This window comes from Myxocyprinus asiaticus, chromosome 40 (genome assembly GCF_019703515.2).
Source record: "Myxocyprinus asiaticus isolate MX2 ecotype Aquarium Trade chromosome 40, UBuf_Myxa_2, whole genome shotgun sequence".
NCBI classification, from domain to species: Eukaryota; Metazoa; Chordata; class Actinopteri; order Cypriniformes; family Catostomidae; genus Myxocyprinus; species Myxocyprinus asiaticus.
In genome coordinates this window covers 33,520,578-33,544,516 of record NC_059383.1, presented here as the reverse complement: position 1 = coordinate 33,544,516, position 23,939 = coordinate 33,520,578, and the positions used below count along the sequence as shown (strand labels likewise).

At 38.0% G+C, this 23,939-nt stretch overlaps 1 protein-coding gene across 6 annotated transcripts in view; it reads right to left on the bottom strand.

Moving 5' to 3' along the window:
- The window catches only part of LOC127430763 (E3 ubiquitin-protein ligase NEDD4-like), a 107,078-nt gene that overhangs the window by 66,260 nt on the left and 16,879 nt on the right, over positions 1-23,939 (bottom strand). For 4 of the 6 annotated variants that reach the window (XM_051680798.1, XM_051680799.1, XM_051680801.1 and 1 more), the window contains exons 1-3: positions 19,923-20,009; positions 18,876-18,949; positions 2,975-3,056 (exon numbers count right to left, since the gene is read on the bottom strand). In XM_051680798.1, the coding sequence (XP_051536758.1) occupies positions 2,975-3,056; positions 18,876-18,949; positions 19,923-19,994 (228 nt within the window). In that variant the 5' untranslated portion in view covers positions 19,995-20,009. Of the gene's footprint in view, positions 1-2,974; positions 3,057-18,875; positions 18,950-19,922; positions 20,010-23,939 lie in introns of those variants that run through there. The other 2 variants (XM_051680800.1, XM_051680803.1) reach the window with 2 other exon arrangements.

The window sequence follows — 23,939 nt, the reverse complement described above, 5'->3', positions numbered from 1 at the left end:
GTTTTCATCTTACTTGGATAATAGGACGAATAAAGTCAGCTGGAAAGGTTAATTTTCTACACACACTTGCTCCTGAAGTCCCACAGGGCTCTGTACTCTCATCATTGCCATTATCTATACAGATCAAGCAGTGCTTTCAAATCACGTTTTCTCTTAAGCAGTGTTATGGCAGTTTAAGAGTTTACACTTATTTAGGCGACCTGCTTCTTTGTAAGAGTAGTTAGAAATTATTTGAATGCCTACTAAATAAATAATACAAAAAATTCAAGGATCTAAACAATCAATGCATTAACATGAAAAAAAAAATCATTATATCATTCTAAAAAAACTTTTTACGGTCTTATTTCTGAATTTGCACCACTAGCTAAAATCAACATCCTATGACATTATATGCACTTTTCTGTAAATAAAGACAATCTTTTACAGACATTTCTGATGAATGAATATTACTTAACATTACATTTTAGCATTCAGCAAACTTTTGAGTTTGATCATTTGACCATTATGAAAATTACCACATCCCTTATAACTGCCTGTTTAGATTTTTTCATGTATTTCCATTAACATTCATGACTGAAAAAGCCTTCCTAACCCTGTAATATTATTAGTGGAAAATGTATTATTCATACATCAAGATTGAAACGTGCTACAAATCTGCATTTCAGGGATTTTTAGATTTTTTTTTTCAGTCATTACTCACCCTTATTTTGTTCCAAACCAATGTGACTTAATTTCTTCTGTGGTACACTTAAAGGTGAAGTGTGCAACTTTTTTTGAAGTCATAATACGTTCTACTATCCCAGTTTATTGTTCATTGACAACTATAAGTAAGCCAATCGTGGGATTACCTCTCCTAAAAGTGTAAACATTGAGCCTCCCAGGCACTATCAAAACACTGATGTTTCTATTTTGAGCGGCCCGCTCAGCTCCACCCATCGCTTTCTATTTAAACCGCGGGAGTTTGGGCCGTGGCTACTTGTGGTAAACTGCTCAACTGGGAGAAAATGAACGTCCATGGCAGACATGTTTCAGAGGAAACTAAACTTAGCTTCGCAAAAATTCGAAGACTTGCTAAAAGGCAAAGATACAGAGAACAGAATAAAACCAGATTGAACATTTACATGGTGGAGGACTTTGAGGGAATTTTTAGGGCTCGATTCTTGCCGTTTTGCTTCTCGACAGGTAAACTACACTCTGGTATTGCCACACAAGTTAAAGCATTACTGTCGAGCTTCAGATAAATTCGTAAGATACTCTGAATATGAATCATTATGCTTACAAGTTACAAAGGACTATCCTACCTCTTGTGCTAGATCCCCGCACACCAGCTGCCATTCAATCTGGTGATGTTATCGGACGAGCCGATTCCTCTGCAACACTTTCTGTCTGGTGTGTTTATGATATAGTGGTCTTGTTTATTAAGAAGTTAAACATTTATCACCTTTTATTTAGTATGGCCTATTTGTTAGTATGGAATCTGAGAGTGTGAAAGGGCATAATAAGTCTGAGGGGTGTTGGCAAAGGTTGTTTGAAAACATACTTTATTTTTGTAATTCATAATTTGTAATGTAGGATATCTGAGGCATTCCTCATCACTGAGAGCTGAGGAACGAGAAGGTTTGTGTTCCACACAGCAGTGCATTGTCAGCTATTAATCACCCAAGCAGACTGCAGTCACAGCATAGTAGGTTCCAGAGTAAGGACTTTACTGATTACACACTTAATGGAACTGCATGGGCTCAAATGCTGACTGACTTTCTTAGTCAATTTATCGCCTGTCTGAAGTATACCACACCTTTAACTCTTTGCATCCAGTGGCCTAAAATAATGCTATTTCTTTCTTTGGTGGAACAAAATCTCGAGGTACTTGCATTCGGACTTATGATTTTTGTGCAAATCTAGTTTTTAATTGCTCACTTTTCTAAGGAATGTTCTGTAGAAAAAGTATTTCACACAGGCCACACATACACCCTTTACATGGCAATTACTGGCCAACCAAATCCTCCTTGCCTACATGATATTTGCATCAAAAAGTATGCAGTTTGATTGAACAAGGTCTCTGAATGCAACATCAAGCCTCATTTAAATTTCTAATTTCTGGTGACGCTATTGTAAGTCTTAGGGCATCGTTGTTTATTTTCTTGTGTGAGCAGTCCACACTATCTCGGCTGTGACCCTTCCTAACTGGCACTCTGTACGAATCATTAGGCAGTTTGGCCCATTAAACTTTTAAAGGTGCCTCTATGGTGAAGAATGCCAGAACTTGCTGAGGTTTTCTGTCGTTATTGTCGTTATCAAACTAATTTTAGGTTGTTTGGTCATATTCACACAGTCCTGAATTCTTATGACTGATAAAACTGTTCCATTTTGTTTAAGGTCTGATATCACTATGAAAGTGCCCATGTGGTATTGCAACAGGTCTAGAAAACTACTCCTCCCAGTGGTAGTGGCTTTATTAACTTAGAACAAAGTCCAAATGACAAATGGTGGTCGTGGGTGAAGTGAAAAAAATTACCGGCCAAATATACTTTTTTACCAGCCATAAAGCTATATTATTCCTTATGTTGATTAAACGAAATATTCTTTTTTTTCCTTGCATATTCCCTGCATGTGTAATTTTGTCATTCACAGCATCTTACAAAAAAAAAAAAAAAAAAAATCATGGAGATACATCATGATTTTGTTCCCCATTTTTGTTTTGGTGTCGGGAGTATTGCACATATGCGCATTCACATGGAGTTCTTTGAGTGCTCATATGTTGTGCATTAATCTATACAGATATGAAGACAGAATGTACATTAGCAAAGGTCAGATTATCATATATACAGTTGGATTTAAACTATGTGTGATCCTGCATAGGACAGAATAAATATTCTATAGAACACATCGCTTTATTACTTTAGACGCATCCTAAAATCTCTTAGAAACAAAGATGAAAATCTCAAAAACAAGCCTGAGTGCAGAGAAAACTCACCTTTTTGATAGTTTTTGTTTGAACTAAGGCAAGCTCATGGTTTTCATCAGCAACGTAAAGGGACAGCTTGACGTAAGGATCACTAATGGAAACAAAGAAACAGAAATACAAATTAGACAGGACCACACTGCTAAGTCAAAATAGAAACTGGGAACACAGTAAAGCATATTATTAGCAAACACAGTTGATTCACTTTTTTGTTTTGTTTACAAGACAATGACTTATGTCTTGGCCAAGACAGAATCTGCAGAACTTTGGTCGCATTTTCTGCAGACCTTTGTGAAATCGATTTAAACATTGTAAAATGTGTGAGTACTAAACACTTACTGGCAGCTGATAGCATAATCAAATTAGCCAAGATATTTAATAAACAATATGAAATATGTAGAACTTCATAAGAATGGCAGGCGTTCATATTCTGAGGAAATATGGAGATTTCTACAGAGGTCGGAGGGCACAGTTTCTGTGTGGTCTCATTTCTTATCTTGTACACACCATGTTTTGTTGCAACAGAGTGCACCATTTTGCTCACAAATAAATACACACAAGCTGATACGTAACACTAAGAGCAGTTGGTTTAGGTGAGGTTAAGTTGGAGAACTGGTCAGGAAAGAGACAGAGACAAAGAAAGGAAGCCATTAACAAATGAGGGATTTGCATGGCAGGACTCATTAGCCTTTCAAACAGGAACAATTAAAAGGCACAATCAGTGTATAAACTGAACAATAGGTCAGATGCACTCTTTTGGTGTCCATTTCATATGAAGTTATCCAACCCCATTTCTGAAAAAGTTGGGGCCGTGTGAAAAATGTTAGTAAAAACAAAAAGGAGTGCTTTGTATTCACCCTGTGCTACATTGACCACGTTTACATGCACTTAAGAAAATGGTTTATTCCAGGGTTTTAACAGAAAGCAGCATTCTACATGTAACATGAACGCCGATTTCCTTATGGTGTTTAAGCGATTAAGAGAAAGTGGAATAACACACCTAGGTTTCTCTTGGAAAACGCAGCTTAATGTGTCCATGTAAATGCATAAGTGTCATTCTGATGGGTGCATTTCGTGGAACAGACCAGGGGTGACAACCGTCATAAAATGGAGCCCAACAACAAGTCAACACAGCGGAAAGAATTCAACATTTCTCGGAGTACAGTATAAAAAAAATAAATAAATAAATAAAAAAAAAATCACACACACTATAAACTATATCCATTATATCCACACCAATGTAAAACAGCGACTGTCACTCATGTTCGGGTATATGCACTGAACACTGGGGTAATCCCGGAGTTTACATAAGAGGGAAACCCCACTATTGCGGTGCAATTCTGCTGCAGGTTGTGATAGTAAGTTCAGGAAACAAACACAGCAACAACTCTGGAATATCTGGAAATAAAGTGAAGCAAATGAGAATAAAATAGCAAAGTCTTCCTGGTATCCCATGTTTGTTATTTACACAAGCATCGCAGGAAAATTACGTTGTTGTGGAGAAAGCCGCTTACCGACCAAGCTGCATGTATATGGGAGAAGAGAGTACGCCGCTGCTTATACACTGCATGTAAACAGGAATGCTGTTTTCTCGCAATAACCCGCTTTCTTGCAATAAGCCGCTTTTTGGTGTCCATGTAATCGTAGTAATTGAAAGCATTATAACACATTATTTGATGTTATACCTTGTGAATTTAATTGTTGTTGTTTTTTTTTAATATCCACTAATTTAAAATTGGATGATTGCAACACGCTCCTAAATAGTTGGGACAGTCAAGTGTTTACCACTGTGTAACATTATTTCTTCTAATAACACTTATTGAGCATTTGGGCAATTAAGACACAAGTTTGTTAAGTTTAGCAAGCAGAATTTTCCACAGTTTATCCATTATGCAGGACTTCAGCTGTGAAATTGTATGGGGCTTTTCATTGCCGTATTGTGCACTTCATAATATGCCACACATTCTCAATTGGAGACCGTCAGGACTGCAGGCAGGCCAGTCTAGCACTCACACTCTCTGCTTACGCTGCCATGCACTTGCAATCCGGGCAGTATGTGGTTTGGCATTTCCCTGCTGCAATAAACAAGGACGTCCCTGGAAAAAAACGGCATCTAGGTGGCAGCATATGTTGCTCCAAATTTTTTACCTATCTTTCTGCATTAATGGTGCCCTCACAGCTTTGCAAGTTACCCATGCCATGGGAACTGACACACCCCCTTACCGTAACAGACACTGGTTTTTGGACCTGACACTGATAACAGCTTGGATGATTATTTTCCTCTTTGGCCAGGAAAACACAACCATTAATGAGAAAAACTTTTATACAATATTTACACAAAATTCACTAAGAACTATATCTGAAAGCAGAAAATGTGCAATATCCTTTGTCAAGGTTGGCAAATCAGGTCAATCAGGCGGAGTTATTGGCCGATGCCAATAATCTCAAAATGTCCAAATATTGGCCGATTAATTATCACTTATTTAAAACTTCAATGAATTGGCTATGAACTTTGTACAGCCTATTCATTTATCACCACATCTTTTCAGAAGTAATAATATTCTTGTTTACCCATACCCTTTCCATATGGGATTTTACATCACCAACCAATATATAACTATAATGTACCACAACAAGACACGTGAAGATTCTCAAGTGACAATAAACACAAAGTTCGAGGAAAACGTAGCGTTCTACTTTTTTTAAGAACTCAACGGAATCTTTACTGAATTTACCCAAAACAAAAGCTCAAAATAAGGTGTGTTTTACGAAAACAACTGGCAGTTAAGTAAGAACTGCTGATTTGACTGAATCCCAGGTGGTTTGTTCTCTCTATCAGGGTCTAGTAGGGGTTTTATGCTGGTTTACAATACTAACGGACACCTTTATCGCCACCACCCCCTTCAGTTCTACATGACTCCAATGTAGTCTCAAATTTACAGACAACAAAACAATCTGTTTTTGCTGGGCTTTTTGACTTCCACAAAAACAGTTTAAAAGGGATAGCTTTGGCTAGCCCAACATGAGAATTCTGTCGTCATTTGTTCACCTTTATGTTTTTCCAAACCTTCTCAGGAACACAAAAGGAAATGTCAGGCAGTATGTTAGTCTCAGTTATCATTCCCTTTTATTGCTTCCTTTTTCATACAATGAAAGTGATTGGTGATTGAGGCTCCTGTATCATTCTGCCTAACATCTAATGTTGTGTTCCAAAGTAGAAAAATTCAAACGCATTTGGAACAACATAAGTATCAGTAAATGATGATAGAATTGTCATTTTTGGGTGAACTATCCCATATGGTTGAATCCCAATTTGCGTACTATATCGGACAGATAGTATGTTTTTAATCACACATAAAAAAAAAGGTTCTGTGGAAGAGATGTGATTTTGAGATTAGGATTAGTGAATCTAAAATCATAGTTCATGGATAATAGTTTGTTAAAGGTTATTTCAAGAGGATTTTTCAAACCCTTGTGCTTACGCAAAATGATTCATAAATGTTTCTTCAATTCGGCATACTGTAATTTGAATGCAATCTTATAAAATCATGGCCTGTCTCAATACTTGTATGCAATGTACTGGCGTCAGGTCAGTGCATACTTTTTGTAATTAGCAAAAAGTATGCATCTGCGAATTAGGATAACTAATTATGAATACATTCGGTATTTCATATTACAGATTAATGTTCTCAGGCTAAAAGAGGGAATCAAACTTCCAGGGGAAACCAAAGATAACAAATATGACAAGTTAATGGGAACAGTAAAGCATTCAAATTTAAAACATGTTAAAAAACTGACAACAATCTCTGAATCTCTGAAGAAGGGAGACAAGAGATGCGTAAAATCAACCTGCCTTGATATTTCTAGGATCTTTGATTCTTTCGGCCAGGACTTCAAACATAGTGCACCAAAGAAATCCCAGACACACGATCACAGCCGCATTTGTACAAGTTAATGGCCATGGAGCCGCTCAGGTGTCATAGGGACACTAACGCGACTTTGTCAAGGGGGAGTTTGCTCAGCCCTTTATTGTGTGCAATGAGCGGAAATTACAGAGGGAAGCAGGGGAATTAATAAATGTGGAATTTTGATATAGACAATGCTCTGAAATGACAAATCTGATTTACCCTTGAATTCAACGCATTAAAGTCAAGTAAACAACAGTTCACCTGGATTTCCAACTGTATGTGCAGAGAAACTGAATCTCTGTTGACAGCAAAGCCATTTTCAAGGAACTTCAAGGCTGATAGCAATCTGCTGTCAAATGAAACATGTTCGAGAACATTAAGGTTGCTATTGTATCCTATGCAGCACATGCTAAAATCATGCTGGTGTGCTTGCCTTGCACTAAAAATTCTCTGTAGTACCAAAGATAAAAACTGAAGTGGCCTGGGAGCTACTAAAACCAAAATTGTCAAACCAAAACTATCCAAAATATAAAAATCTGTGTAAAAGTAAAAAAAAAAAAAACAATAAAAAACATAAGTGAACTTTGAACAAGAATATTTTTATTAGTTTCTTAAAGCAAAAACGGTGGGTGAAATCTAGCTAAAGGATAAAAATACCATTTTCTACCCATACTCTATTAAAATGTTATTTCCCATCAAATATAATTAGTCCTAGCACAGCATCACCAGTTTCTGCAGTTTTGAGAAAAACACTTTTCTTTTCAGTTCTGCATTAAAGTCAGTCAAACAGACCTTCATGAAAAAACAGGAAAGTCTTACATTTCTGTAGACTTAGCTGCCAAAACAAATTAAATACTAAATTATATCAGGGTTAAATCTAACAGATGCAGGATGTCATGTTACTTTCTTCTCTTTCCTTTTTTTTTTCTTTAACAAGAGGTCGAATTTCCTATCATCTACAGAGGGAGGGTCTCTTAAACTGGTGCCATTTTTGTCAAAGACTTCCAAAAGTTAAGAATGGAAGTTAACAAATGGGTGAGACATTTTGGGGCAGTTTCAATTTGAGGGCTTTAAATGATGGCCAATGCATTTGAAAGAAAGGTATTTTCCAGGGGGCCTGGGTAGCTCAGCAAGTAAAGACACTGACTACCACCCCTAGAGTCACAAGTTCGAATCCAGGGCGTGCTTAGTGACTCCAGCCAGGTCTCCTAAGCAACCAAATTGGCCCGGTTGCACCTCCTCGTGGTCACAATAACGTGGTTCACTCTCGGTGGGGTGCGTGGTGAGTTGTGCGTGGATGCTGTGGAGAATTGCAAAGCCTCCACACACACTATGTCTCCACAGTAACGCGCTTAACAAGCCAAATGATAAGATGCATGGATTGACGGTCTGAGACGCAGAGGCGACTGAGATTCGTCCTCCGCCACCCAGATTGAGGCAAGTCACTACGCCACCACGAGGACTTAAGAGCGCATTGGGAATTGGGCATTCCAAAAAAAAAAGGTATTTTCTCCAAAATTACAGCATCAACATTGTTTTATGAACAATTAAACAGGATAAAAAACGAACAATTTTTAAAATAAATCTAAGTTTAATTGTACTGTTTATTAGGGGTGCAAAAATGCATCAATGCATCGCAGTGCATCGATCAGTCAAATAAATTTTGCACATCAATTATGGAATTTAAGAATCGATTACTATATTAACACCCAATAGGACGGTCTCGTGTTACAAAAGCCTTCTCGCAACAGACATGGAGCGGAGCATGCAAGATTGAAGGAAAAGAATGCACACTTTGAAATTAAAGTTTATGCAGCTGAGTTCAACCCGGGAATAAGATCAAATGGATGGATGCTGCCGAGTTCGGCTTTCTGTTTCATTATTCAAAACTGTTTGCATCCATCTGACCAAGGCAAGTTCAATGTTGTTGCCTTTTTCTCTGATTATGATATATTATGTCAATATTAGGGCTGCACCTAACAATTATTTTTTTATCGATTAATCTAACGATTCTTTTTTCCGATTAGTCGATTAATCTAATGACTAATTTACCGATTATTCTAAAGATTTTTTATAATTATTACTTGATTAATATAACAATTAATTAACCCAAAATAAATATACAAAACTTGTCTCATTAATATTTCAATATTTTATTAAATCATCTTCTCTTAAACACAAACAAATGTACAAGAAACAAAGTGTGCACTGCAGGGCATTATTCTGCAACAAAAAAACAGTGTTACTATGAATGCAAACTTTAATACAGTGAAAAAGACATTCTATTAGCATAACATAAATATATATATATATATATATATATATATAATAAAAATGTCCAACATTCTTTTGCATGTCCATGTACTAAAATAAAATATTTGATGCCATGAGTGTATCTTCATTAACTATTACTATTATTTTGAATGGCCATGGAAAATGAAGCAATGTGATAACAATTTTACCTGGTCGCAAAAACTAGTCCGTTAATTTACCTGATGAACTTTCACCTTTTGCTGACCCTTTATGCTTTGCAGAGCTAATGTGTGCTTCTAAATCACTTGCACCTTTATTAGCAACTGACACATAAGTGCCAGCTTTACATTACATTCTGCTTCCCACGGATCTCGACCTGGACAAAAGCATGGGAATTCTTTGTGCAACTCTTCTGTAAATTTGCACTTTTGTTTGGGCATTGTTTCCACTCAGCTGTCATTTGCTGCTGCTGTCAAGCAACTGTTTGATGCCGAACACAACAGCGCTTTGCGCGTTCGCGGAGAGATTGACGGGCAGGAATTTGGTCAAAAGTTGCTGCAAGCCTCTTATAATCGACCAAATGGTGTGCGAGAAGGCGGGACTTACAAAGAGCGGTTAAAGCAATGCAAATATGCGCGCACACACAATGAAGTATTAGACAAGATGTACATCATAATGCAACTAAAGCCGAATCCCGGACATTTTCAGAAATTTAGAAATCCCGGCTGGATGCTTTTTTAAGGTCCAAAAAAAGAGGACATGTCCGGGAAAAAGAGGACGTATGGTCACCCTACGTTAGCAGCGGTGCAGAAATTACTTTTAACATGGGGGCGATGAGGAAACATTTAGAAAATCAATTTAAAGTGACTACTACTAACAGAAACACGTGTTGTAATACTAATATGTCATGCTTGGGTGGGGACAAAAAGTAAACAGGACTTACGGTGCTGCCTTGCTGCCGTCTTGACAAAGCGCTCTGGGATGCTTTCGCTTCAAGTGTTCGTTCATGGCGGTTGTACTGCTGTGATGAGCCATTTCCAATTTGCATAGCTTACACAGCACCACATTGTTGGGTCTCTGGCTAAAATACTCCCACGCTTTAGATGACCGTAGGCAAGGTTTTTTTTAGCTGCAGCTTGTTCTTCGGGAGAATCCATACTTAAACCGGGTGCTGCCATTTTAATTACTCCATTGCGACACGCCGACACATGTTATGCAAATCGACGACGTCGATTACGTCGATGAATCATCCCAGCCCTAGTTAATATTGCTGGTAACAGTCACTTTACAATAAGGTTCTAATCGTTAACATTAGTTAATGCATAAGGTATCGTGAACAAACAATGAACAATTTATTTTCACACCATTTATTAATCTTTGTTAATGTCAGTTAATAAAATTACAATTGTTCATTGATAGTTCATATTAGTTCATAGTCCAACTAATGTTAGTTAATACAACTTTTGATTTAAAAAATGTACTAGTATGTGTTGAAATTAACATTAACCAAGATTAATAAATGCTGTAAAATTACTGTTCATTGTTAGTTTGTGTTAACTTATGTTAACTGATATTAAAAAATGGAACCTTATTGTAGTGTTACCATTGCTTTTGTATCATCATAATATGTGTTATTTCTCCATAAAACAGATTAACCATGAAAAGAACTTAGCTTAAATAAACGCGATTGGTGGGAAGACATTAGGAATGAACAAAAACACTCATTCCATCATTCATTCACTTTATAGTAGGAGGGAGCAATTTCAGACTGTTCAGAAGTGAACCAACCAGTTGGTTACAATCACCTATGATTGGTCAATGACACGTGACAGCCATGAAAAGATAAAACTTTATCTTGCGCGGTGCCTCGTGAACGGAGCTGCTGCCTCTGTACAGCCACCTCTCACTCCCAATATGAATAGGGAGCTCACGGTTACCACCAGATCCCATGTATAACCGCCTTTACACGCTGCTAATAGATAGTTTTCATTCGATGACCCTGCTCAATTTAAAGACTAATTTTATCTGCCTACATATGACATTTCATCTGTAATTATTGGTGCAATAAATGTTCAGGTTACATGATATGCAAATCTATTATGTTTATTTCATGGTTTACCGTCTGTTTGTGTGTGCCATATCTACAGTATATGTACCATATTGTGTCTTTATAACATTCATATCTATAATGTTTATCATGTAATGCATTTTTTGTTAATATATGCAGCCACACATACAGTTGAAGTCAGAAGTTTACATACACCTTAGTCAAATACATTTAAACTTAGTTTTTCACAATTCCTGACATTTATTCGTAGAAAACCTTCACTGTCTTAGGTCAGTTAGGATCACTACTTTAAGAATGTGAAATGTCAGAATAATAGTAGAGAGAGAATGATTTATTTCAACTTTTATTTTTTCAACACATTCCCAGTGGGTAAGAAGTTTACATACACTTTGTTAGTATTTAGTAGCATTGCCTTTAAATTGTTTAACTCTGGTCAAATGTTTTGGGTAGCCTTCCACAAGCTTCTCACAATAAGTTGCTGGAGTTTTGTCCCATTCCTTCAGACAGAGCTGGTGTAACTGATTCAGGCTTGTAGGCCTCCTTGCTCGCACAAGCTTTTTCAGTTCTGCCCACAAATTTTCTATCGGATTGAGGTCAGGACTTTGTGATGCCACTCCAATACCTTGACTTTGTTGTCCTTAAGCCATTTTGCCACAACTTTGGAGGTATGCTTGGGGTCATTGTCCATTTGGAAGACCCATTTGCGACCGAGCTTTAACTTCCTGGCTGATGTCATGTCCTCCAAACATAACGATGGTCATTATGGCCAAAACGTTTTTGTTTCATCAGACCACAGGAAATTTCTCCAGAAAGTAAGATCTTTGTCCCCATGTGCACTTGCAAACTGTAGTCTGGCTTTTTATGGTGGTTTTGGAGCATTGGCTTCTTCCTTGCTGAGCAGCCTTTCAGGTTATGTTGATATAGGACTCATTTTACTGTGGATATAGATACTTGTCAACCTGTTACCTCCAGCATCTTCACAAGGTCTTTTACTGTTGTTCTGGGATTGATTTGCACTTTTCACACCAAACTACATTCATCTCTAGGAGACATAATGCGTCTCCTTCCTGAGCGGTATTATGTCTGCGTAGTCCCATGGTGTTTATACTTGCGTATTATTGTTTGTACAGATGAACGTGGTACCTTCAGGCATTTGGAAATTGCTCCCAAGGATGAACCAGACTTGTGGAGGTCCAAAATTTATGGATGAATTCTTCTGATTTTGCCATGATGTCAAGCAAAGAGGCACAGAGTTTGAAGGTAGGCCTTAAAATACATCCACGGCGATATAATATTAAATCTGTGGAGTGGTTAAAAAAATTAGTTTTAATGACTTCAACCTAAGTGTATGTAAACTTCTGATTTCAACTGTATGAATATGGGGACTTTAACGTTTTAAGTGTAAACTTCGTTCGCGATATAGCCTCCCCCTGTGGACCCACCAGCAGTTTTTTTGTTTCAGTAAATAGTATACTATGATATGTGTGATGCCTCAAAGTAGATAAAAAATAAGGGATAGGCAATATTTTTTGTGTGGCATCTACAGAGTTGAGTGAGGTCCTGTCAAACCCTCCTCACTCTTTGCTCAGACATCTGTGATACAGCCATGTGGAATCAATTTGTTCTGCTTTTAATTAGCACAAATGTAACATCACAACCCAATGTGCCAGACTCAGAAATGCACTCTTGCTTTAGCAGGTATGGTGCAATCGAGCGATTTGTCCACAAGGCAGAAACAGAGAGGGAACAAAAACACTGTTCTAAAGATGAATTCATGATGACAGCAGAGAGCTGTTGGCACAGATGCATCTTAATATCACAGAATGCAGGGTTACTGACTGCCCAACAGGCTGCCTTTTAAACACACACACTTCTGAAACTGATGTAGTGTCCTGACACATTGCATGACTGTATTTACTGTGAGTGAAAACTCCACAAAACAAAGCTACTTTGTATATGGTATCTGTATATGCCTTAAAGATCAGCACTGTTTCAACAGAAGGAGCTGTGACGTCTTCACCACAGGAGAGAGGCAGGCTGACAGACTGTGAGACATATAATATAGGAAAGTGATACAAAAGGAAAGAGATGCACACAGAGCTGTTTCATTTATCAAATTCTTCCAGCTTATTTTAACTGAAAACCCACTTTTGCAGCCCTTTACAACAATTTACAATGGCAACTATAATTTTGTTTTCAGGAGAACTATGATACCAGAGTAAGACTTAGATCTACCACCACTTCAAATACAGCCATTTTACAGAACTGTTATCAACAAATTGGGGATATTGCTGGGGATTTCAACATTCATATAGATAATCTCGAATACAACACTTCCAAAGAACTCAAAACATTTTTAAACAATTTTGATCTGACTCAACATGTAGATGGACCCACACACAATCGCAGACACACTCTTGATCTGCTCATTAGCAAGAGTCTGAAAATGTCGTCCATTATTATTAAGGACGTTGCACTATCTGACCATTTCTGTATTTTCTTTGAAATATTGATTTCTCCTGCCACTGAAGTTAGATCTGTCTCTGTCAAAAAGAAGTACATACACTGGAGGCAAAAAGTTTGGAATAATGTGCAGATTTTGCTCTTATGGAAAGAAATTGGTACTTTTATTCACCAAAGTGGCATTCAACTGATCACAATGTATAGTCAGGACATTAATAACGTCAAAAATTACTATTACAATTATAAAAAAATTTTTTTTAATAATCGACCGGTAGAGAATGCACAGATGAAGTAGGTTCTTTGCCAGAGAGATGTTGCCCTTCACAACTGTTGTAAAGCCATCTTTCAAAAAGTTGAACAACACACATTTTAATTGCACTATTTTTCCAGTTTCATTTGAAAGTTTTGTTAAAATAAATAAAAAATAAAGTTCAAAGTTTGAAATCAAGGTGTCTTGCTTCATTGTGTAGGCTTAACCCTAAACCTGCTTAACGAAAATGACCCCATAGTACCACCTAGCGTCCAACCAGCGGCAATATCGGTGTTCGTCGGTTTCCTGTGTTTTTTTTTTCTGTGACCAACCAACCAATCAAAACTTGGTCGACCAAGACTCTTCTCATCGACTAACGTTTGGTCGACTATAAGGGGGCAGCCTTAGTACTCATCCTCTTGTTTAGTTGTACATCTGGTCTTCCACATCTCTTTCTGTCCTTGTTAGAGCCAGTTGTCCTTTGTCTTTGAAGACTGTAGTGTACACCTTTGTATGAAATCTTCAGTTTTTTGGCAATTTCAAGCATTGTATAGCCTTCATTCCTCAAAACAATGATTGACTGATGAGTTGCTAGAGAAAGCGGTTTCTTTTTTGCTATTTTGGATCTAATATTATTGACCTTAAGACATGCCAGTCTAATGCATACTGTGGCAACTCAAAAACAAACACGATGTTATGCTTCATTTATTGAACCAAACAGCTTTCAACTGTGTTTGATAAAATGGCAAGCGATTTTCTAGCACAAAATTAGCTTAGCATGATTACTCAATGATAAGGTGTTGGAGTGATGGCTGCTGGAAATGGGACCTGTCTAGATTTGATAAAAAATTACTTTATTAAATAGTGATGGTGCTGTTTTTTACATCAGTAATGTCCTGGCTATACTGATGTAAAAATACACTATGTGATCAGTTGAATGCCACTTTGGTGAATTAAAGTACCAATTTCCTTCCGAAACAGCAAAATCTGCACACATGAAAAGAAAATCCAGGAAAGCATTACGAATGTGGCGGAAAACACAACTTGAAGTCCATTATAATATTTATAAAGACAGCTAACAAACTCCCCAACACAGGCTGCCTGTGAAATGTTCTCTGAAAGAAAATGCGAGTTTGCATCTATTTTCATGAAGAAGATAAATGATATTAGAATGGCGATCAGCTCGTCCTCAAGGTTAGACAGCACCCACCACAAAAACGAAAATATGTCCAATATGTCCAATTTTGAGGAAATTGATGGCAAACCCTGGAAGAAATCCTACAGTATCTTAAAACTTCAACCTGCTGTCTTGATACACTCCCCAAAACATTTTTCAAAAATGTGTTTAACTGTCTGGAAAAAGATCTGTCAGAAATAGTAAATGCGTCACTCCTTTCAGGCACATTTCCGAAGTTCCTGAAAACTGCAGTTGTCAAGCCCCTTCTTAAAAAAGAACAATCTAGATAACTCAATATTGAACAACTGCAGACCAATTTTAAATCTTCTTTTCATAGGCAAAATCATGGTTCAGGTCATATTTAGAAGGTAGGGGTTACTATGTGAACATAGGCAACTATGAATCTGAGTTGACACCCATGACGTGCGGAGTCCCACAAGGCTCAATTCTTGCACCGCTCCTGTTCAACCTGTATATGCTCCCACTAGGCCAAATTATGAAAAATAACCATATTGCATACCATATCTATGCAGACGATACCCAGATCTATCTAGCCCTATCGCCAAATGACTACAGCACCATAGACTCTCTATGCCAGTGCATTGAGGAAAATTAACAGTTGGATGTGCCAAACCTTCCTTCAGTTAAACAATGACAAGACAGTGGTCATTGTATTTGGCAATAAAGGCGAAATTCCAAAGGTGAATACATACCTTTACTCCAAGGGCCTAAAGACAAAAAAAAAAGAAATCTTGGTGTCTTTATCTTGGTGTCTTGGTGTCTTGGTGAAATTTTGGAGTCAGACCTTAGTTTCAGTACTCACATCAAAGCAATAACTAAATCAGCCTACTATCATCTAAAAAATATAGCCAGAATTAGATGTTTTGTATCCAGTCAAGACTTAGAGAAACTTGTTCATGCATTCATCACCAGCAGGGTAGACTACTGCAATGGACTCCTAACCGGCCTTCCCAAAAAGGCCATTAGACACCTGCAGCTCATTCAGAATACCGCTGCCAGAATTCTCACTGAACCAAAATATCTGAGCATATTACTCCAGTCCTCAGATCTTTACACTGACTTCCAGTTACATTTAGAATTGATTATTCTATTAAGTACTATTATTCATTTATAAATCGCTCAATAGCCTAGGACCTAAATACATTTCAGATATGCTTGTTGAATATAAACCTAACAGACCTCTCGGATCAAGTCAGTTAGACATACAGAGTGTTCACTCAAAACAAGGTGAGACAGCGTTTAGCTATTACGCCACCACAACTGGAACCAGCACCCAGAAGAGGTCAGATGTGCCCCAACAGTAGCCACATTTAAATCCAGACTGAGAAGACATCTGTTCAGCTGTGCATTTTCTGACTAAGCATTGTGCTGCACTTATTGATTTCACTGAATCGTTTTGCTTTTGTCTTTCTTTCATTTTAATTATTCTATATTATTCTTTTTATTTTTTTATATAACTTTTTCTCAATGTGTGTCATTAAATTTTCTTTTTAAAAAATGCAAATTTACCTTATTTTTATTCTTATTTCATGTTCTTAATTGTTTTTGTTTTGGGGGGGGTTATGTATCTTGTATTTTCTTCAAAATGTATGTGTAAAGCACTTTGAATTGCCACTGTGTATGAAATGTGCTACATAAATAAACATGCCTTGCCCAACAAAACCTCCAAACATTTTGTATATCAGCTAAAAGAAAAAAAGGCTGCAAAATGTCATAAACACCATAGTTTCTTGGCTTTCTTTGTTTCAGAGTGTAGCTTAGCTACATAACTATGGGGAATCATTCTCAAATATACGACATAAACAAAAACCTAATAAGTTAACTTGCCATTTTGTCTGTATCTACTGTATATGAGTGGACTCCAACTATGAGAAAAGGGGAAGAAAATATATCGATCTTTTAAGCAGCAACAACAAATAGGCCCATTATGCAATAAAACAGGGAACAGCTGATAAGGTCGTATTTATCTGCTAAAGTCATTACACATACAAAGAGCCAAGCACAAGACACTTTCAATTTGAAGTTGACTGATAAAGGTTAATTTGATACCAAACCTGCTCACAATACTCAGATCCGATTTTAAAAAGTAACAAATTTACAAGCCTTACTCATTACAAGATTACTTGTCTTAGTGATTTTTTTAAAGTTAATGATGAAGTATGTAACTTTTTCTGTGTTAAAATACTTTCTCCTATCCAAGCTTAATATGCAGAGATAACTATAAGTAAGCCACACGGGGGGGTGGGGGGGTGGTGGATGTACGTCATGCCAGGGGCTCCCAGGCCCAAAGCAAAGGAGGGAGGAGTGTGGCAAGGAGAGGGCTAATCAAGCCGACAAGAGGGATAAAGGTGTCCGGAGGCGGCAGTTCAGGAGAGCGCTACAGGCAGCTGCCCTGTATGTTTGTGTTTTATGTCTTTTGCTTTAAGTTAACCATTAAATGATTATTTGTATTGGCAAGCCGGTTCTCGCCTGCTCCTTTCCCTTGTACCCCTGTTATATTGGTGCTGAAACCCGGGAAGGAGGAGGGATGCGCTGTAGTAGAGTCCTCGCCACTACCATCCACCTCAAAGGAGCAGCCGCGTCCATCAGCCGGGGGACTGAGGAGCCCAGCCGCCTGAAAGCGGAGGAATGACCGCTGACAGCGAGGGGAGGAGGGACTCCCTACAGGCTCCGCTGCAGGCAGTTGGGCCGCTGCCAGGGGTGGAGGATACCCCTACCGGCCACTAAAATGTGGCGGGGTCAAAGAGAAGACCGTCGTTCGCGAGCGGGGAGGGGCTCACTGCCAACCGCCTGAAGCAGGAGAACCGCGGCCAGGGGCGGAGGAGACCCCTGCGATCCACCAAACCGTGGCGGGGCGTTCCGTCCACCAGGGGCCGGAGGACTGCATCCGATCCACCCGGGGAGGAGCGGCTGTCATCCACTAAAGGGTGGAGGAGTGACCGAGGACCAGGCTACGGCATATCAGAGAACCGGCGAGTACGTTTTTTTCTCTCTCCCGCTGTCGCTCCGTGTTGGCCTTTCCCTCTCTTTTTTTTCTTGTTTTTCCCTCCCCTTGTCTCCCTCCCAGGTCCGAGAAGGTGGGGAAGACCTGCTGGCAGGCGGGGGGGGGGGGTGTACGTCATGCCAGGGGCTCCCAGGCCCGAAGCAAAGGAGGGAGGAGTGTGGCAAGGAGGAGGGCTAATCAAGCCGACAAGAGGGATAAAGGTGTCCGGAGGCTGCAGTTCGGGAGAGCGCTACAGGCAGCTGCCCTGTATGTTTGTGTTTTATGTCTTTTGCTTTAAGTTAACCATTAAATGATTATTTGTATTGGCAAGCCGGTTCTCGCCGCCACCTTTCCCTTGTACCCCGTTACAGGCCTATAAAATTGCATGCGGTATAAACTTAAAAGTTTACTAGCAATGAACAGAGTTTAGAAATGACGTTATTGCCATTTTATGCACTCTCTGACCTCTGACTTTTGGACCTGCGATTTTCAAAGTTAAATAAATAGAACTTGCAACATTGCACAAATGCAATCAGCCGAGCATTTCTCTTTGTGCACCTTTCAAAACAAACAGATCATTTGTTTGGATAAGTCTATTGTCTAACTGGCGAGAAAGACATATCTCCTGAGTGCAGCTCAGTTTTCTGGCACATGGCTAAAGGAGGTAACACACAAACACACACATATGCACACACACACATCTTAACGGTTCCAACATTTGCATTTGCTAATGAATGAGGGAACAGACTGAACAGGTGCATTGCTCTCTCCTTCTTTATTTCTTTCTTACCTGGCACCAATAATGTCCTTCTTCGCCAGATCAATGCCAGCAATGACCTTGACACGAAGAATGCGGGATTCGTTCTGTAAAACATGACACACACAAAACAACACATCATGAATAAATCAATACCTCTCGTAAGAGTCCGGAAGAAAGTAATTCTGCCCCGTGGCCTAAATTTAAGATGGGTCTAAATCACGAGAGTGTCCTAATTTCACCTCACTTCCCTCTTTTTGTCTAAAAGAGGATGAAAAAAGATTTTAAAAAAAAAGGACAGCAGCCAAGAAAGCTTTTGACATTATTGCTGGACAGGGAGACGGAACTGTTTAAATGCTATAGTGTCTGTGAGAAATAAATCACTATGGGGGAGAAGAACTACAGATACTCCAGGAGAGTGAAGTTAAAAAGACACTTGCTACTAAAATGATATTGTTGTCCATTGTTAATATTCAGTGTAGCTGTTTACGAAGCAACGCCCACACAAAGGCAGGGCTCCAGACTAAAAAAATGACTTAGGAGCAATTGGCTCCTTTATTGAAACATTAAGGAGCAAAAGGGCTGTTTTTAGTCACCAAGCCATATAATTGCTTGATTTAGATTGTTGTTCACAAACAAGATAGAAAGCAGAAGAAAAGGAAGACAGCTGATAACCCATTAATCAGAGTTTTAATAAACAGTATATATAGTTGAGAAATTATGCAAGTTTGCATTCACTTTTTGTTCACACCCCTTTCGTAATTTATACAAATATAAGAGATAAAAAATTTATTTTATTTAGTACTGCCCTTCAGAATCTACATAAGCAGATATTTACATATCTGTTGCCTTCTTAAAGCATCAATGAATGTTTGCACCATGTAAAATAGTGGTGTATGAGTCCCTCAATTGTCCTAAGTGTCAAAAGCTGGATCTCATATATATGATATGGTGTGGGACTTTTAATTATAAAGAAGCCCAAAATACAGATGGGACTCCTATTTTGAAATGTCTGCACTCCCAGTTGTGAGCTCACTGACAGATGATTTGCTGAAAAAGTGACTGATTCAAACTGCTAACCTGAGCTCCTGAGTTCACACCCTCAGTTCTTTTCGGGTGATTCTTGAAAAAGACTCGGTTCAAAAGAGTCATTGGTCACGACTCTCTCGTGTTGGGTTTGTTGTTGCGTGCGGCGCAGCATGCTCATCACAACTGAATGGCTGAAAAGCGGCGCGAGACACCAGTTCGTGCTGTAAACATGTATTCAATAACTCACAAGATGATATCTGATGAAACCACATATGAACGCACACAACCCGACTGTCGCCAGTGGCGACTAGATTTTAAATTATTGTCGCAATCAATTATTTTTGGTCGCATTTGCAACCATTTCAGTCACAGTCTGGAGCCCTAAAAGGTCCAACAAAAGGCATAACCAAGCATCTTCTTATTGGTCAATGCGGCAAATTTGCTTGTCAAAGTTCACCAAACTTGAATTCCACAAAATCTGTTTGCGTGAAATTCACGATCACGCAGATTCCCAATGAGATAACTGTATTTCGCACACAAAATTTCACCGTCTGAAGGTAAGGTTTATTTAATAGCCTCTCTGGCCAAAAAGAACGTTAGTGTTGGTAAGTCTGATTCATTTTCATGAATTCAAAAACTGTTTCAATTCATTGATTCAAAATTGATTTAACCATTTCTTGCACTTCATGGAAATCTCAATATTTCAGAGCAAATACATAAACATTGAGATATTTACTGAATATGGTCAATAATACAAATAGCCCAGACCTAACTCACTCCATTTTTTTGTTTGTTTCAATAAGGTGGTCTAAACTCCTTGGCAGTCAACTTGGCCTTCATAAGCTCTCTAGCGGTTGAAACGACAACCATTTCACGACACCCACTCTGCATAAGTATGTCACGCCCACAACATCACCCTGGCATGCTCTCAATAGCTATTCATCCTGTTCACAATTATACAATGGGCATCTTATTCACCCTCATAGCTTTTGAAGCTCACTAGCCCAGAAAGGACACACTGTAGAGAGGGTAAAAGAGGGTAAGAAAGGCCCACTTCTGCCACTTTCGCCCACTTCTGCTTCCTGAATGTCTGAAATTCCTCAATCAGTACATTAGTCTGCATTTATACTGCCTGTCATTCCTGACCTGATTATTTCAGAATGAAACTAGTTTGGATGAGATGAGACTAGCTGTCATATTCTGACAGTTACTAAGATGTAACTGTCATATAACCAGGTGGCCCAGACTGATGGATTCCTCTGTTTAATATAAAAATGCAAACACACACAAGATTGCCTGTAGTAAACAACTATAGTGTACAAAAGGGCTGAAATGATTAGACGACGTTATCGACAACGTCGACAATAAAAAATTGTCGACAAAAATTGACGAATAGACGTTCATTTAACGTAACATGAGATTACATTAAACTCTAACGATGATGCGCAAGAGCAGCACTGCAGTTCGCGCCTGACTGAGGAGAGGAAGAGTTACACAGCTCACAGTCCAGATGCACTTTAACCCTTCCAAACAGCTTCAGGTGATGTAGATCGCAAAGTATGAGGGAATTATAATGCAAAAACATAAAATAAGTAAATACAGAAGCACTCTCGTTGTGGAATAAGCGGAGCCAGTGCTGCCGCTCCGCTGAAGCAAAACTTGTGTCAAGTGTCTTTAAAGGAAACACCCCAGCGTTACATCTTTAATGCAGTTCTATTTAATGCATTATAGCTTTATTAAAGTTCAAATAATAAGGAAGCTGGTCATGTAAATAACTACATACTCAGAATCTGGCATTTCTCTATGCAGTAAGCACCTCTTCTATGAGTTTGTCTTTACTGCACTTGCAGAAGTATAACCAAGTGAAAAAATACACTTATATACAAAATACACTTATATTTAAGATATATTCTCTTAAAGCAATCTAGATATCTTATATGTTGCTTCAAGTAAATGTATCTTGTTTTAAGGATTTTTAGACAATTTTAAATGAAAAACAAGAAAACACTTGATAACAATAGGATTGTTTGCAGTGAATTTCTTTACGGAATTAAACTTTAATTCCTTTTATTCAGTGTATGCCATTAAGAGGTATTTTTAAAAGATGGTTTTGTCCTCTTTATTGTTAGTAAGCACATTTAATACAACATTTTAAGTCGGGCACAAGCTGAATAATCGGTTAAGGGCTAATGATTAATAGTTGCAATAATCGCTGAATAGTCGAATAATCGTTAGATTAATCGATTATCAAAATAATCGTTAGTTGCAGCCCTAGTGTATAAAGGAAATTACATTTCACACTTTGAAAACACCTCTGCAGGAAAAGTCAGCCAACATTTTAGCACAGTTTGTGTTGACAAATTTTACACTAAACGATGCAAATGTTACATTTTGTGATTTGCATGGTATTCATATCAATCAGTTTTGTTTGGCTTACACTAAACATCTAATAGAGGGAATATAATTTTACCTTTATTAATAGTGCTTATCAATTAGGCAAGCATCACTTTTAATATTGCTCTTTTTAACAATTCCTTAAGAATTAAACTTTTGTGTGTAACTCGTCCTACATCATTCGAGGACATTAATGGTACCTGAAATACCTCAAATAGGTTGAAAGTTCAGCTGCTGAAATAGATATTTACTGAAATTCAAACCACTGCCCTCAGTGGCTGAATTTGGAAGTGTTGTTAAACATATGGGCACTTGTGAGCTCTCTAGCTTCCAGGTGAAGTGTCCAAAGAGTGGCACCAAAAGAGAGTTGTATTTTTAGTTGTAAATTATGCAAAACAGTCAATAGAAATCCATATTTCTACAATGCCGATATATCACACAATTTAATATAGTAAACAACAACAAAAATAAAATTGCAAAAAAAAAAAAAAAAGGAATAACCTCTTATTAAGCACTATTTTTACTCAATTTGACACTAAACTTTAACTTTGTAAAAAATAATCTAAAAAAATTATATTGCATTTTTTATGGTAGATAGCAGTTTCCTCTGATTTCGGTTTAGTCATCAAATTTGTGTAATTTATTTGCACATGAAGAAATTGTTAATATATTAGGAACAAGGAAATAACAGTACACATAGTAGTCCAGCAACCATGGATGGCATGTCCACGTTAGCAATCGCATTTTCTCAAAAAATATCAAATCAAACCAATTACACATACAGTGCATAGTGAATAAGAAATTTACTTACAGCACAAGTGAAGTGCTTTTACTTTTAAGTTGCACTCACGCACTGCTGCAGATCCAGCGTGAGCAGCAATCTCCTGACACTTTAAACTGCCTGGATTGCCTGCTTGAATTGTCACGGAGTAACCATCATGATTTGTGAATCAGAGGAACTTTTGATCCTGATCCTGAAGTTTTTTATTCTGGCTGATGGAATACGTGCTTCAGAGGAAGATATTATACGAGCACTCGACAGGAAGAAAACGCTGGATTTTCATGAGGTTCGTGAATTACATCTTTTTAAATGAGATATCTGCATATTTGCAGATGGTATATAATAGAAGTTTTATTGATATTTGCCTTTAATCATTAGAAAAGTTACAGGGAACTGTTGAGGAGAGACTGTTAGAATACATGTTTCAGAGGAAGATTTATGAGCGTTCCACAGGATGCTGGATCTGCTCAAGTTGTGTGAGGTTGGTTTATTACATCTGTTCAAACGAGATATGTGCATATTTGCAGATGGTATATGATATTAGTTTTATTGATATTTGCCTTTTTATCATTAGACAAGACAGTTAAAAGTTACAGGGAACTGTTGAGGAGAGAGAGGGAAAATGAAACAGGCGAGCACTTTAACATAATGAGCTCAAACGCGTCTTTCGCAGCTCTGATATGCGACTGTTTAAATGACACTGTGTTGCACACTGGTCTATTATTGTAGTAACACAATGGCACGTAACAACAAAACGAACCGTGACTGGTCGTTTATATGTCTCAGTCACTTCACATGCAAGCAGGCGATTCTCAGCACCCTGAAGAAACAAATAGGACGATAATGAAAAAATACAGAATATTGTACTATTCGTCAACTCGAAATAAGTAAGG